Raw genomic sequence first — 15,428 nt, forward strand, 5'->3', positions numbered from 1 at the left:
TTCTAATCCATCTGTTGTCAGCATTCAAAATTTTATTGATTATTACATGAAAATAGTGAACAGTAGAATAGACTGGACAGAATGGACTATTCATATAGCAAGTGATATTCCATTACAAAAGGATTCCTGGAACTGTGGAGTTCATGTCTGTCTATATGCTCATATATTGTGCAGTGGATCAGTTGTACCTTTTCCAGATGACATGACATTTGTACGAATGTGGATATCATCCCAGTTGCTAAACACCTCAGGAGTCAGTGAAAATGCCATATTTCCCCAAAACAGATCCAGAAGACAAAAACTAGGCCTGGAAAGAGATATAGTGGACTGTATTCATGTAAAAAGTCCACCTATGGATAAACCCAACACATTAGCCTTTCTCTCAACAGCAGTGTCTGAATATTTTCTGTCAACATGGTCAACTTGTTTTGCTGGAGAAGAATGCATACATCCAAAAACATCACACATGATATTATGTGAAGGAAAATGCCAAGACTGGTACCACTTACAATGCACAGAAAAAAGGAAATTTAAAACCCATGAGAAGTATTTTTGTCCAAAATGTCGTTCACAACTTTCAAAATCATAGAGTATATTAGGATATACTACTTTGAAGTCATCATATATTAAAGTATTTGTGAACATCTTACCTACACCAGTTGTTCTTACAAATTAATATTATATGATTTTAGGTGACTTATGCTACCTCAAGGCAGCACACACTTGACAATTACCTAATGAATAGAAAATGAATAGGAGATCCACACATAAAATGTGTGTAACATTTGGCGCATGCATATGCCCTTCCTTCCAGACACTCAAATGACGCAATATTGATGCTTAAGTTGGGTGTTGTACGGAGGTTAGGATCAGGCTCATTGTTCAGATAATGACTCGATATAAGAAACACAAGTTAAATATCATCTTTAGTATGCCTACTTTCATATAAAGGACACCTCTTATTTGTCCATACTATAACATTTTATGACAAGAACTAAATACAATTGTAAAATTACTTTGTACTTTGCACACTGCAGTACACACTGCATTGAAAGCACACTTGGACTTTCCGACTCCTTTACACTGTGAACTATTTAATTTGTTTATGTTGAATGTTTCCATTTTGATATTTGTATGTTGTTCATATTTAAAATACATATTTAATAGTTATAAATTGTGATGGTGAAAAGAAAGTTACCAATTGGCACAAAGATTGCCGATGACATTCAGCAAATTGGTGCTGCTATTTGTACCGGCATGGGGGGCATAGTCTCGGCCACAACTGGACCGCATCGTGGCCGCACCATGGAAACTCACCCTTAGAATCTCGTTGGTTGCTATAGACAACATCTCCACTTTCCCATTTTTATACTTGGTGCCCCTTGCACTTTAAGTGACCCATGTGACATAATAGGGGGATTAAGGAACAAGTTCAAGAAATTAAAAGTGTGAATGTGTAAACCTAATTTAGCACTTGTAAGTGGATCTCACTATAAGATCCATTGTTAGCAATAAGATTGTTTGTTATTCTGCATAATGTGAAAAATGTTTTTTAGGAACTGTAAAGCAGCCCCAAAATTAGGCACCATATTGTGTAAGTAGCTTGTTATGTTACAAAGAATAGAAAAAAAGAAAACAAATGTTTACATTTTTGTTACAATTTTTATATATTATTTAAATATTTATATATTCAACAATATTATTGTTTTCTGTCAAAAATTCTAAACCATAAATACTATTTTTAAATAAAGGTGTTTTCATACATTATGTGTAGTTAATATGTACAAATCAAATATCAACCACTCCAACACTCTGAGCCGACAACATTACAAATTATGATCACTAAAATGCATTGGTAAACCTATTCCAGGTGCTGAAATGAGTGGTTGGGTAAGTTAGGCCCCCGTTCCGGCAGTTGGAACAGAGTGCCTACACACTAAGACACCTATTCTGGGTGCTGGAACAGGGGGTAAAGTGAGTTATACCCCCGTTCCGGCAGTTGGAACAGAGTGCCTACACACTAAGACACCTGTTCTGGGTGCTGGAACCGGGGGTAAAGTGCGTTAGACCCCCGTTCCGGCAGTTGGAACAGAGTGCCTACACACTAAGACACCTATTCTGGGTGCTGGAACAGGGGGTAAAGTGAGTTAGACCCCCGTTCCGGCAGCTGGAACAGAGTGCTTACACACTAAAACACCTATTCTGGGTGCTGGAACAGGGGGTAAAGTGCGTTAGACCCCCGTTCCGGCAGTTGGAACAGAGTGCCTACACACTAAGACACCTATTCTGGGTGCTGGAACAGGGGGTAAAGTGAGTTAGACCCCCGTTCCGGCAGTTGGAACAGAGTGCCTACACACTAAGACACCTATTCTGGGTGCTGGAACAGGGGGTAAAGTGCGTTAGACCCCCGTTCCGGCAGTTGGAACAGAGTGCCTACACACTAAGACACCTATTCTGGGTGCTGGAACAGGGGGTAAAGTGCGTTAGACCCCCGTTCCGGCAGTTGGAACAGAATGCCTACACACTAAGACACCTATTCTGGGTGCTGGAACAGGGGGTAAAGTGAGTTAGACCCCCGTTCCGGCAGTTGGAACAGAGTGCTTACACACTAAGACACCTATTCTGGGTGCTGGAACAGGGGGTAAAGTGCGTTAGACCCCCGTTCCGGCAGTTGGAACAGAGTGCCTACACACTAAGACACCTATTCCGGGTGCTGGAACCGGGGGTAAAGTGAGTTAGACCCCGTTCCGGCAGCTGGAACAGAGTGCCTACACACTAAGACACCTATTCCGGGTGCTGGAACCGGGGGTAAAGTGAGTTAGACCCCGTTCTGGCAGCTGGAACAGAGTGCTTACACACTAAAACACCTATTCCGGGTGCTGGAACCGGGGGTAAAGTGAGTTAGACCCCGTTCCGGCAGCTGGAACAGAGTGCCTACACACTAAGACACCTATTCCGGGTGCTGGAACCGGGGGTAAAGTGCGTTAGACCCCCGTTCCGGCAGTTGGAACAGAGTGCCTACACACTAAGACACCTATTCTGGGTGCTGGAACAGGGGGTAAAGTGAGTTAGACCCCCGTTCCGGCAGTTGGAACAGAGTGCCCACACACTAAGACACCTATTCTGGGTGCTGGAACAGGGGGTAAAGTGAGTTAGACCCCCGTTCCGGCAGCTGGAACAGAGTGCTTACACACTAAGACACCTATTCTGGGTGCTGGAACAGGGGGTAAAGTGCGTTAGACCCCCGTTCCGGCAGTTGGAACAGAGTGCCTACACACTAAAACACCTATTCCGGGTGCTGGAACCGGGGGTAAAGTGCGTTAGACCCCCGTTCCGGCAGTTGGAACAGAGTGCCTACATACTAAGACACCTATTCCGGGTGCTGGAACCGGGGGTAAAGTGAGTTAGACCCCGTTCCGGCAGCTGGAACACAGTGCTTACACACTAAAACACCTATTCCGGGTGCTGGAACCGGGGGTAAAGTGAGTTAGACCCCGTTCCGGCAGCTGGAACAGAGTGCCTACACACTAAGACACCTATTCTGGGTGCTGGAACCGGGGGTAAAGTGCGTTAGACCCCCGTTCCGGCAGTTGGAACAGAGTGCCTACACACTAAGACACCTATTCTGGGTGCTGGAACAGGGGGTAAAGTGAGTTAGACCCCCGTTCCAGCAGCTGGAACAGAGTGCTTACACACTAAGACACCTATTCTGGGTGCTGGAACAGGGGGTAAAGTGAGTTAGACCCCCGTTCCGGCAGTTGGAACAGAGTGCCTACACACTAAGACACCTATTCTGGGTGCTGGAACAGGGGGTAAAGTGCGTTAGACCCCCGTTCCGGCAGTTGGAACAGAGTGCCTACACACTAAGACACCTATTCTGGGTGCTGGAACAGGGGGTAAAGTGCGTTAGACCCCCGTTCCGGCAGTTGGAACAGAATGCCTACACACTAAGACACCTATTCTGGGTGCTGGAACAGGGGGTAAAGTGAGTTAGACCCCCGTTCCGGCAGTTGGAACAGAGTGCCTACACACTAAGACACCTATTCTGGGTGCTGGAACAGGGGGTAAAGTGAGTTAGACCCCCGTTCCGGCAGCTGGAACAGAGTGTTTACACACTAAGACACCTATTCTGGGTGCTGGAACAGGGGGTAAAGTGCGTTAGACCCCCGTTCCGGCAGTTGGAACAGAGTGCCTACACACTAAGACACCTATTCCGGGTGCTGGAACAGGGGGTAAAGTGAGTTAGACCCCCGTTCCGGCAGCTGGAACAGAGTGCTTACACACTAAAACACCTATTCCGGGTGCTGGAACCGGGGGTAAAGTGAGTTAGACCCCGTTCCGGCAGCTGGAACAGAGTGCTTACACACTAAAACACCTATTCCGGGTGCTGGAACCGGGGGTAAAGTGCGTTAGACCCCCGTTCCGGCAGCTGGAACAGAGTGCCTACACACTAAAACACCTATTCCAGGTGCTGGAACCGGGGGTAAAGTGCGTTAGACCCCCGTTCCGGCACCTGGGATGGAAAGCAGACACACTCAAGCACCTATTCTGTCCACTGGAAGAGATAGTTAGGTAAGTTTGATTCATGTTCTGCCAGCTGGAACGTGGTTCTGACACACTAAGACACCTATTCAGGGTACTCAATTTAGTGATAGATAGATCTGTTTTGCTTTTATTATTAAAATTAGCTTATTTGTATCTGCACTGCTGTGTCTCCACCATGACATCATTAATAACAGCTAACAAATATTGTTTTGCATGAATTACTAGATGCCAACACTAGGTGTCGCTGCAGTGGGAGGACTCATTCCGGCAGTTCCGGTTCCAGTGTGGTTCCAGATTTCACCCATACCCGACTGGACCTTCCGCCTCAATGGTGTTTTAACGCCAGGAGGCATTCCGCCCTGTATTCACCCTGAATACACTAGTTGGTGAAAGGGTGAAACAGAATCCGCCTGTCTAGCTGATGTAAAAGCTAGAACAGGCGGAACTGCATATCCTAACGACGGACCCTGAATATACCCCATAGACTGAAGAGGATCCAAATCAAGGATTTGGCGAGTATGATTTTTCTTTGTTACATACAGCATTCCCCCGATCAGTGTCTGCATCCTGTCTTTATTTTACTGTTACAGGTGGATTACATGTGCCAGTGGGCCTTAGGGTCCAGGCATGTTGGTACTTGTGAAACATGTGCGTTCAGCCTGGTGCTTGTTACAGGAATATGGGGGAATCACACAATGTTATACACCGATTTTCCTGAACCAGACCAAACTGAGAGGTTCAGTGTTGGTTACTTATTGTCTGTATCTATGGATGTAGATTTCTTAGCCTTTGAGGCATTACCCTGGGTTACTACGAGATAAACAAGTGTTCTGATAAGGGGCCTGATTCAGACTCACTCGCTAGGCTGTGTATATTAGCTACCTAGCAAGCAGGTAAACGCTGCCCCACCAAATTTATGCCCCCCCCCCCCGACCAAATCCCTGCACTAGCATGCGAGCGGATGTGTATGCTTATACATCCGCTCACATGTGAAAAATCATTGGATGGTCACTCACCATCGAATGATTTCTCCAGCCTCTGCTCTGAAAAGTAAGCCTATACAGGTTGAGTATCCCTTATCCGAAATGCTCGGGACCACGAGCATTCCGGATAAGGGAAAATTCCGGTTTTTGGAATATTTTTTTTTTTGCCATACTTACCTGCCCCTGGTGGGTCCCCGATGGTTCCTCGGCGTCCATGGAGTCCTCCGGCGTCCACGGCAGGCCACCAGCACCGTCTCCGGCGGTCCTAGGAGTGCTTTGCGCAAGTTCCCAGGCGCGCCGGTGACGTCACCGGCGCGCGCGCGCACTCGCGCAAAGCACTCCTGGGACCGCTGGAGACGCCGGAGAGGATGCTGAAGGCCTGCCCTGGACGCCGGAGGACTTGGTAAATATTAAAAGAGGGTTAGGGGGAAAAAAAATAATAATAATTGAATTATTCCAAAAAAACATGGTTTTTGGAATAATTCGGATACGGGATACCCGACCTGTACTTACTTTTCAGATGCCTGATATCCGCCGAATCGGGGGAAGGCGCTGACATCAACCGCCCACCCCAAGGATGCATGGGCATGCCTGCATTCGTAGGGGTACGTCCAGTGTTTCCATGGGTGTGCCCACCATTTCTGTGAGCACGCCCATAAAACCATGGGTGGTCCTCTGCGTCCGCCCCCTTCCTGCCTACCATTGAGCAAATGCCCTGGCGAGTATAAAACTTGCCTAAGGTGTTTGCTCATGCACATATTCACGCACGCGCAAACCCCCACCATCAGGACCGGGGGTGACTTCTGACCTCAACACTACTGTCAGTACGGATGGTGTAATGGTTAGCATTACTGCCCACAGCACTGAGGTCATGGGTTCTATTCCCACCACTGTGTGGGGTTTGTATAGTCTCCCTGTGCTTGCGTGGGATTCCTCCGGGTACTCCGGTTTCCTCCCACAATCCAAAATATACTGGTAGGCTAATTGGCTCCCAACAAAATTAACCCTAGAATGTCTGTGTGTGCGTGTACATGTGGTAGGGAATATAGATTGTAAGCTCCACTGGGGCAGGGACTGCTATGAATGTTCATAATATTCTCAAAAAGCGCTGCAGAATATGTGTGCGCTATATAAGAAACTGTTAATAAATAAACAATCAGATCTGAATCGCCCCCAATGTATCTTGGACACAGCAGCAGATCACACAAGCATGACTATGTACTTAAGATGCACCTGTTGCTTTAGCATATTTTCATATAGCAGGTGCGTCCAAACATGCATCTGCTGTATGAACTGCATCCATTTCTGAAGCAGACCCATATAATGGCAGATTCTGTGCTTTATTGGTGTTAGAGCAGTATAATATAAATAGTTAATTATATACAATTACTATTAAGAAAAAAAGCTTTCAAATACACATCAATTTATATTGTAGATGTTTATTTTAGGTAACATAATTCTTTATATGTTACATGTCAATTAAAAAAAAACCTATATACATATAATATGCCTATAAGGTGTTGGTTTTATAGGTTTGGCTATGCATGCTGGAATTGATTATATATTGATTTTCCTTGATGTTACCTATCCTGGAGGTGGCTCCTATCCTAAAACTCCATGATACAAGGGACCTTATTCAGACCTGCTTGCTGGGATGTGCGTGTTTGAAACCTGGATAAACCCCACCCTGCTGAACACACGCCACCCGCCTCTGTGTATGCAATCAACGTGCTTGAACTAAAAGGTTATAAGTTCATTGAAGAAAGCACAATCTCCTATGCAGAAAAAGACTGTTAGGATTTAGTTAGACAAACTAACAGCAAAGTACAGATGTGTCCTGGTACATATAGCCTCAAGATGCCTGGAGTGAGTAAGCCGACAGTTATCTGGGCAGCTCTGCTAATGTTCCGCCTCGTTTTTGCTGAAAATATGTCTTATTCACATTGCTATGTGAATAAATTGCACAAGCACACTGTGCTGATTAAAATTATATTTGGCATATCTATAGTCTGTGTGCAACTATAGCTATAGTAGTGTTTTACATAGCAATCAAATAAGATGCATTTTCACAGGATAAATGCATCCAGCGTTAGCAAATATGCTCACAGCCAGGCATGACTAGTAGAGTTGTTTAACGTGACTACAGCAAACCTGTAGGAGGACACATCTATAGCATGCATATAAATCATCACAGAGGTCAATAGGTCCTTTGTGATGATTTATGTTCAGGTCCATTCCACAGCATAGGTTTATGGTCAAACCATACCTGTAGCCTTTATTCTAGAAAAAGAGAAAGGGGGGAAGACTGGGGACTGCTAAATACCTAATCCATTCTTTCAGAGAAATTTTCTTTGCATCCAGGTGCTTCAGCAGAGATAGACTTAGTGGCCTCTTGTTCTACGATCAAGACAGCAAAGTGCTGAATCTATATCATCTGATACATGCTACAGAATTTTGGGGGTTATTCTGGTTAAATTCGCAGCCTTGCGAGTCCACCAAACCCCACCTTGCGAATGGTTGGCTGGCGCCACCCGTTTGCAGGGGTTTGCGAATGGATGTTACACAGTAACATCCATTTGCAGGGCAAGGGGAACCTACCACACATTTATATGCGTGTGCACCTTCCATGAAAGATGTGGAAGGTACACGCATATAAAAGTGACTTTCAAGTCACTTACATATGCATGCATGCTGGGACGAAAATGGGCGGGCAGCTGACATCTGGTGGTGTCCGCACCATAGCCTCATTACAATGAGAACGCTCTCCTGGGAATGCCCATGAAACGCTGGGTGTTCCCATATGCTAATGGAGCCGCCCCTGTCCGCCCGCTGTCCACATCTGTTTGACTTGGGTGCACACACCCTGCGTATGCACATGGGCAGAACAAAGACATCGGTCCCCGTGGGAACACAGCCCTGCTGCGAACGGACCAGAATAAGGTCCTTTATCTCTTACATTTTCACTGATACCTATGTTTCCTCATTCTCAGGAAGATATAGAGGGTAGTAGCTCAGTAATTTTGTTGGTGCCGGATTGGCCAAGGAGAGTTTGGTACTTAGAGATACTAAACATGGCAGGAGGTTTAAGAAATGGACCGTCATTTCAACAGGACCTTTTTTTTCAGGGCCAAATTGTTGTGCATCTATTGTAAAATGTATTCAGTGGTTCTTAAGTTAGGATCTTAGAAGAACTCATGATTTTCAGATCCCATAAACTAGAAATTTGGAAGCATTATACAGGATTGTTCAGTTTCCCCAGGTCCCAGTAATGAAGAGGGATCTGACCTAATAAGGGGGGTGGGGCCACATTCCCTTTAAAATAAGTTGGTGTATATTACTTTGTAAGCCCCATAGTGGTGTCCAACCTGCACAAGCCAACCAGGGTTAGATCCAGGGAGTCATTTCTATAGTTATTGTAATCATATGTAGATGGAAAACCTGCAATACCTTATCAAAAGCGAAAAAGTACTAATCAGTTGAATTATTATATAACCTATAAAACATGGTTATTAGTAAATTGATTCTTGCTAAAAACAAAGCAGTGTTGTAGTAAAAAGCCATATAGAACACCAAGAGGCTTGTCTTGTGCTGCCGACTTCTGCTCAGTCACATTAATCCATCTTGGTTGCACTTCTGAACTTAGTGCTAAACTGAACATCTTGCATCTTGTTTATCTTTTCTATTAGTCGCTGAGGAAGGAAGCTAAAAGGTAACAAACATACAAATATTACTGCGTCGCCCTGTGTAATATTGGGTAATATAACTAGACAATTTGTAATTTATTTAACAAGACATGGGATTCTAACTGGCATATCAAATAAAAAGTATTTGTGTAAAATATTATTGGGACCTGAACATTTAAACAGACCTTAAAATACCTAAAAATGAATTCAAAATGCCTGTTAGCAATCAATATGACATTAACAATTAGTATTAGATAAGCTACATTTGGGTGTATACCCCCTCCCCCCATAAATGTATCATAAAATAAATTACATATAGGGGGTATTCAATTGGGTGCTAAACAAAAATACCTCACACACAATTTTGGAAGGGGTGCTTATAATATGGGTATGAGGCACCACTGATATTGTTAATGATTTTGGCAGTGCCGCAAAACAAATGATCCACGCAGTAAATATTAAATGATATAATTCAATGATGTAACAGAGTCCCCCAGCTGAGCATGCAGTCGCTGACAATATCATCAACTTTGACTGCATCTTCAGTCCTTAACCCCTTCCTGACACAGCATGTTTTTGCCTTCCTGACAGAGCCCTTTTTTTCAAATCTGACATGTATCACTTAAGTGGGGATAACTTTTTTTTGCTTTTACTTATCCCAGTGATTTTGAGATTGTTTTCTCGTGACACATTGTACTTCAAATTAGTGGTAAATTTGGGTCGATACAGTCTGTGTTTTTTTGTGAAAAATACCAAAATGTCGTAAAAAAATGTTAAATTTCGCAATTTGCAAAATGTTAAATTTTCTGCTTGTGAGACAAATAATCATACCACTCAAAATAGTTAATAACTAACATAGACCATATGTCTACTTTATGTTTCCATCATTATTTCAACTTCCTTTTAATTTTTTTGGACACTAGGAGGCTTACAATATGAATAGCAAATTCTCAAATTTTCAAGAAAATTTCAAACACTGATTTTTTTAGGGACCAGTTCAGTTCTGATGTGACTTTGAGGGACTTGTATGTGAGACACCCCCATAAATGATGCCATTTCAAAAACTGCACCCCTCACAGTATTCAAAACAGCATTTTGGAAGTTTGTTAACCCTTTAGGTGTTTCACAGGAATTAAAACAAAGTGTAGGTGAAATTTCAAAATTTCTTTTTTTTTGCAGATTTGCAATTTTAATACATTTTTCTAAGGAACACCGTAGATTTTACTAGAGAAATGTGACTAAAAATTGATTCCCCCAATTCTTTTGTTTTCATAAATATCCTATATGTGGCCCTAGTGTGCACGTTGACCAAACTACAGGCTTCATAATAGAAGGAGCACCTACTTGATTTTGGAGCCTCCTTTTTATGAGATTATTTTTTAGGCACCATGTAGGTTTCTAGGCACCATAAGATGCTAAAATTTAGGAACCCCCCCACAAGTGACCCCATTTTGCAAACTACACCCCTCAGGGAATTCATCTAGGGGTATAGTGTACATTTCAAACCCCCAGGGGTTTCACCAATTGTGGTACAACTGGGCAGTGAAAATGAAAAATTAAATTTTTTACACAAAAATGCAGTTCTGGCTCAAAATTTTTCATTTTCACAAGGAATGAAGGAGACAAAGCACCCCAAAATCTGTGCCCCAATTTCTCCCGAGTACGGCAATGCCTCACATGTGACCAAAAAATACCATTTGGGTGCATGGCAGGACTCAGAAGGGAAGGAGTGATTTTGGGATTTTGCAGCTCAGATTCTGGTGGAATGTTGGTGGGTGCTATGTCGCATTAGCAAGACCCCCCAAGCACCAATACAGTGGAACCCCCCCACAAGTGACCCCATTTTGCAAACTACACCCCTCAGGGAATTCATCTAGGGGTATAGTGTACATTTCATACCCCCAGGGGTTTCACCAATTTTGATACAACTGGGCTGTGCAAATGAAAAATTACATTTTTTACACAAAAATGCAGTTCTGGCTCAAAATTTTTTTTATTTTCACAAGGAATGAAGGAGACAAAGCACCTCAAAATCTGTGCCCCAATTTCTCCCGAGTACGGCAATGCCTCACATGTGACCAAAAAATACCATTTGGGTGCATGGCAGGACTCAGAAGGGAAGGAGTGATTTTGGGATTTTGCAGCTCAGATTCTGGTGGAATGTTGGTGGGTGCTATGTCGCATTAGCAAGACCCCCCAAGCACCAATACAGTGGAACCCCCCCACAAGTGACCCCATTTTGCAAACTACACCCCTCAGGGAATTCATCTAGGGGTATAGTGTACATTTCATACCCCCAGGGGTTTCACCAATTTTGATACAACTGGGCTGTGCAAATGAAAAATTACATTTTTTACACAAAAATGCAGTTCTGGCTCAAAATTTTTCATTTTCACAAGGAATGAAGGAGACAAAGCACCTCAAAATCTGTGCCCCAATTTCTCCCGAGTACGGCAATGCCTCACATGTGACCAAAAAATACCATTTGGGTGCATGGCAGGACTCAGAAGGGAAGGAGTGATTTTGGGATTTTGCAGCTCAGATTCTGGTGGAATGTTGGTGGGTGCTATGTCGCATTAGCAAGACCCCCCAAGCACCAATACAGTGGAACCCCCCCACAAGTGACCCCATTTTGCAAACTACACCCCTCAGGGAATTCATCTAGGGGTATAGTGTACATTTCATACCCCCAGGGGTTTCACCAATTTTGATACAACTGGTCTGTGCAAATGAAAAATTACATTTTTTACACAAAAATGCAGTTCTGGCTCAAAATTTTTCATTTTCACAAGGAATGAAGGAGACAAAGCACCTCAAAATCTGTGCCCCAATTTCTCCCGAGTACGGCAATGCCTCACATGTGACCAAAAAATACCATTTGGGTGCATGGCAGGACTCAGAAGGGAAGGAGTGATTTTGGGATTTTGCAGCACAAATTCTGGTGTAATGTTGGTGGGTGCTATGTCGCATTAGCAAGACCCCCAAAGCACCAATACAGTGGAACCCCCCCACAAGTGACCCCATTTTGCAAACTACACCCCTTAGGGAATTCATCTAGGGGTATAGTGTACATTTCAAACCCCCAGGGGTTTCACCAATTTTGATACAACTGGGCAGTGAAAATTAAAAATTACATTTTTTTACACAAAAATGCAGTTCTGGCTCAAAATTTTTCATTTTCAGAAGGTATGAAGGAGAAAAAGCACCCCAAAATCTGTGCCCCAATTTCTCCAGAGTACGGCAATGCCTCACATGTGACCAAAAAATACCAGTTGGGTGCATGGCAGGACTCAGAAGGGAAGGAGTGATTTTTGGATTTTGCGGCTCAGATTCTGGTGGAATGAATGGTGGGTGCTATGTGGCATTAGCAAGACCCCCGAAGCACGGTGAAATTATGAACCTAATAATCCATAGATGTGTGGTATATTTTAAAACACTCCTTTATACATAGGCCGGGTTTGTCGGGGCAAGTGTCACACTGGAAAATAGTTTGCTTTCTTATTCCCTTTTTATAGCAAACTTTGCACCTTTTTTGTGTCCTGCCCTTTTTTCCAGTGGAGGGGATTTCATCAGGAAAATGCTGCCCTGGTACAATACGGGGGCCAGTACTAGAAGTACTGGGGCCCTCTGCCTGCTGGTTCCCAAATATTAGGCCCTTTATGACTTCCTCTTGAAAGTGCATAAATGTCCCCCTCTGGCCGGTACAACGGAATAGCACGTAAGCGTTATACAGTGCCATCTGGATGATATACACGGCCAGCTTCTTGTACCAGATTTTTGTTTTCCGCAGGGCACTGTACGGCTTCAGTACCTGATCTGAAAGATCCACTCCGCCCATGTACCTATTGTAATCCAGGATACAATTAGGTTTTGAGGTGTGGGTACTGGTACCTCGTACAGGGACGGAATGGTACTGTCTCCGTGAATTGTTGTCAGTATAAGGACATCCCTCTTGTCCTTATATTTGACCAACAACATATTTTCGGTGCATATTCCCCTGCTTTCACCCCTTCTCATTACTTGGGCAATGTGCGTTTTTGGGAGGCCTCTTTGGTTCTTGCGCACAGTACCGCAAGCTGCTGTACCTCTTGAACCAAGGGCCTTAAACAGGGGGATGCTAGTGTAAAAGTTATCCACATAGAGGTGATAACCTTTATCCAGGAAGGGGTGCACTAAATCCCAGACAATGTTTCCACTAACACCTACGAGGGAGGGGGGGCATTCTGGCGGTTCAATTCTTGAATCCTTCCCTTCATATACCCTAAACATGTGGGTGTACCCTGAGGTGCTTTCACACAGCTTATACATTTTTATGCCATACCTTGCCCTCTTACTGGGAAGGTACTGGCGGAATTTAACCCTTCCTTTAAAATGTATAAGGGACTCGTCAATACAAATAAATTTTTCAGGGATGTACATCTCTGCAAATTTGGCACTGAAATGATCAATGACCGGCCTGACTTTGAATGGCCGGTCAAAGGTGGGATCATCTCTGGGTGGGCACTGTGCATTATCGTTGTAATGCAAAAATTTAAGGATCATCTCAAAACGAGCCCGAGTCATGGCCATACGGTAAAATGGGGTGCTGTACAGAACATCTGTACTCCAATATTGCCTAATTTCTGGCTTTTTTACTATGCCCATATGAAACACCAGACCCCAAAACGTCATCATCTCTACTGCATCTACAGGGGTCCACCTAGCAAATGATGACGTGGGGTTTTGAGCAATAAACTGCTGGGCATATAAATTAGTTTGGTCCACCATTAAATTTATAAAATCATCAGAGAAAAATAATTTGAAAAAGTCAATTTCTCTGAGACCTGTGGAATCAAATTGGATTCCTGGCATGGCCAAAAACTCAGGAACCTGGGGCTCAAAATTGTCTGGTGGTGGGGTCCATACGAGATCAATTATTGGGGGGGGGTCTCAGCTGCTCTACGGGGGCGTCTTTGAGGGGGTCCCTCATCACCAGAGGAGGAAGAGGAGCTTAAGACGAATCCTTCAAATTCCCCGCTTGCCTCACTGGCTGTGTCAGAGTCAGAGGCAAGCATGGCATATGCCTCCTCCGCTGAATACATTCTTCTGGATGACTGGGATGACATTTGGGATGACATTTGGGATGACATTTGGGATGCCATTTTTATTTTTGTGTTACTGGTAGTGAAATGTTTCAACACGTGTATAGTGTAGGGGGGGGTACAAACTTTATTTCAACCCGGGGGGTATGTAGTGTGTAGTGTGTATGTAGTGCAGAAAAAAAAAATACTTTATACAGGAATTTGATCCCAATAAAAAAAATTAAAAAATTGAAGGGGTTAAAAAAAAAATTGAAGGGGTTAAAAAAAAAATTGAAGGGGTTAAAAAAAAAAAAAAAAAAAGGTCCTGCGCCAAAAATTGAGCACAGATGTTGGTCAGTAACGTCCGTCACTGAACAGCGCTCAAAGGCAACAGGAATTTGATCAAAAAAAAATAGATCAACCCTGTGCCGAAAAAGCTGATCAGTGATGTACGTCACTGATCAGCGCACAGTGGCCACAGGACACCCACAAAATCACAGTGTGTGTAAAAAAAAAATTAAAAAAAGACCCCACAGCACCCTCAAAAAAAAAAAAGGTGATCAGTGATGCGACACTGATTACCAGTGAGGGGCAGCAGGTGCACAACCTTTGGTGCAACTGACAGTGCAACTGGCAGCAACTGACAGGTATATATAAAAAAAAACCTCTGCACCCCCAAAAAGTTGCTGATCACCTCAGATATAGTGATCAGCACAAAAGGCGGGGGCAGCAGACACAAAATATAGCACTCTCTATCACTCTCTGTCACTATCTCTCTCTATCTCTCTATCTCTCACTATCTATCACTCTATGACACTGCAGCAGCAGCACTGACAGTTATATATATGAAAAATAACCCCTGCACCCCCAAAAAGTTGCTGGGGGTGCACAAAAGGGGGGCAGCAGACACAAAATATAGCAGTCTCTATCACTCTCTGTCACTATCTCTCTCTATCTCTCTATCTCTCACTATCTATCACTCTATGACACTGCAGCAGCAGCACTGACAGGTATATATATATAAAAAAAAAACCTGCGCCCCCAAAAAGTTGCTGATCAGTTAATTTATACTGATCAGCACAAAAGGGGGGGCAGCAGTCAGTTATATAAAAAATATATAGCACAATCTGTCACTATCTCTCTATCTCTCTCTATCT

The 15,428-nt window shown here is 43.7% G+C and overlaps 1 protein-coding gene across 1 annotated transcript in view; it reads right to left on the bottom strand.

Moving 5' to 3' along the window:
- Positions 1-6,947: 6,947 nt before the first annotated feature.
- The window catches only part of LOC146063628 (17-beta-hydroxysteroid dehydrogenase 13-like), a 142,349-nt gene continuing 133,868 nt past the window's right edge, over positions 6,948-15,428 (bottom strand). Inside the window, exon 7 of the mRNA XM_083176195.1 lies at positions 6,948-9,230. Within this exon, the coding sequence (XP_083032321.1) occupies positions 9,140-9,230 (91 nt within the window). The 3' untranslated portion in view covers positions 6,948-9,139. The remainder of the gene's footprint in view (positions 9,231-15,428) is intronic.

Source organism: Crinia signifera, chromosome 1 (assembly GCF_055691185.1).
Source record: "Crinia signifera chromosome 1, ASM5569118v1, whole genome shotgun sequence".
In the NCBI taxonomy this organism is placed as follows: domain Eukaryota; kingdom Metazoa; phylum Chordata; class Amphibia; order Anura; family Myobatrachidae; genus Crinia; species Crinia signifera.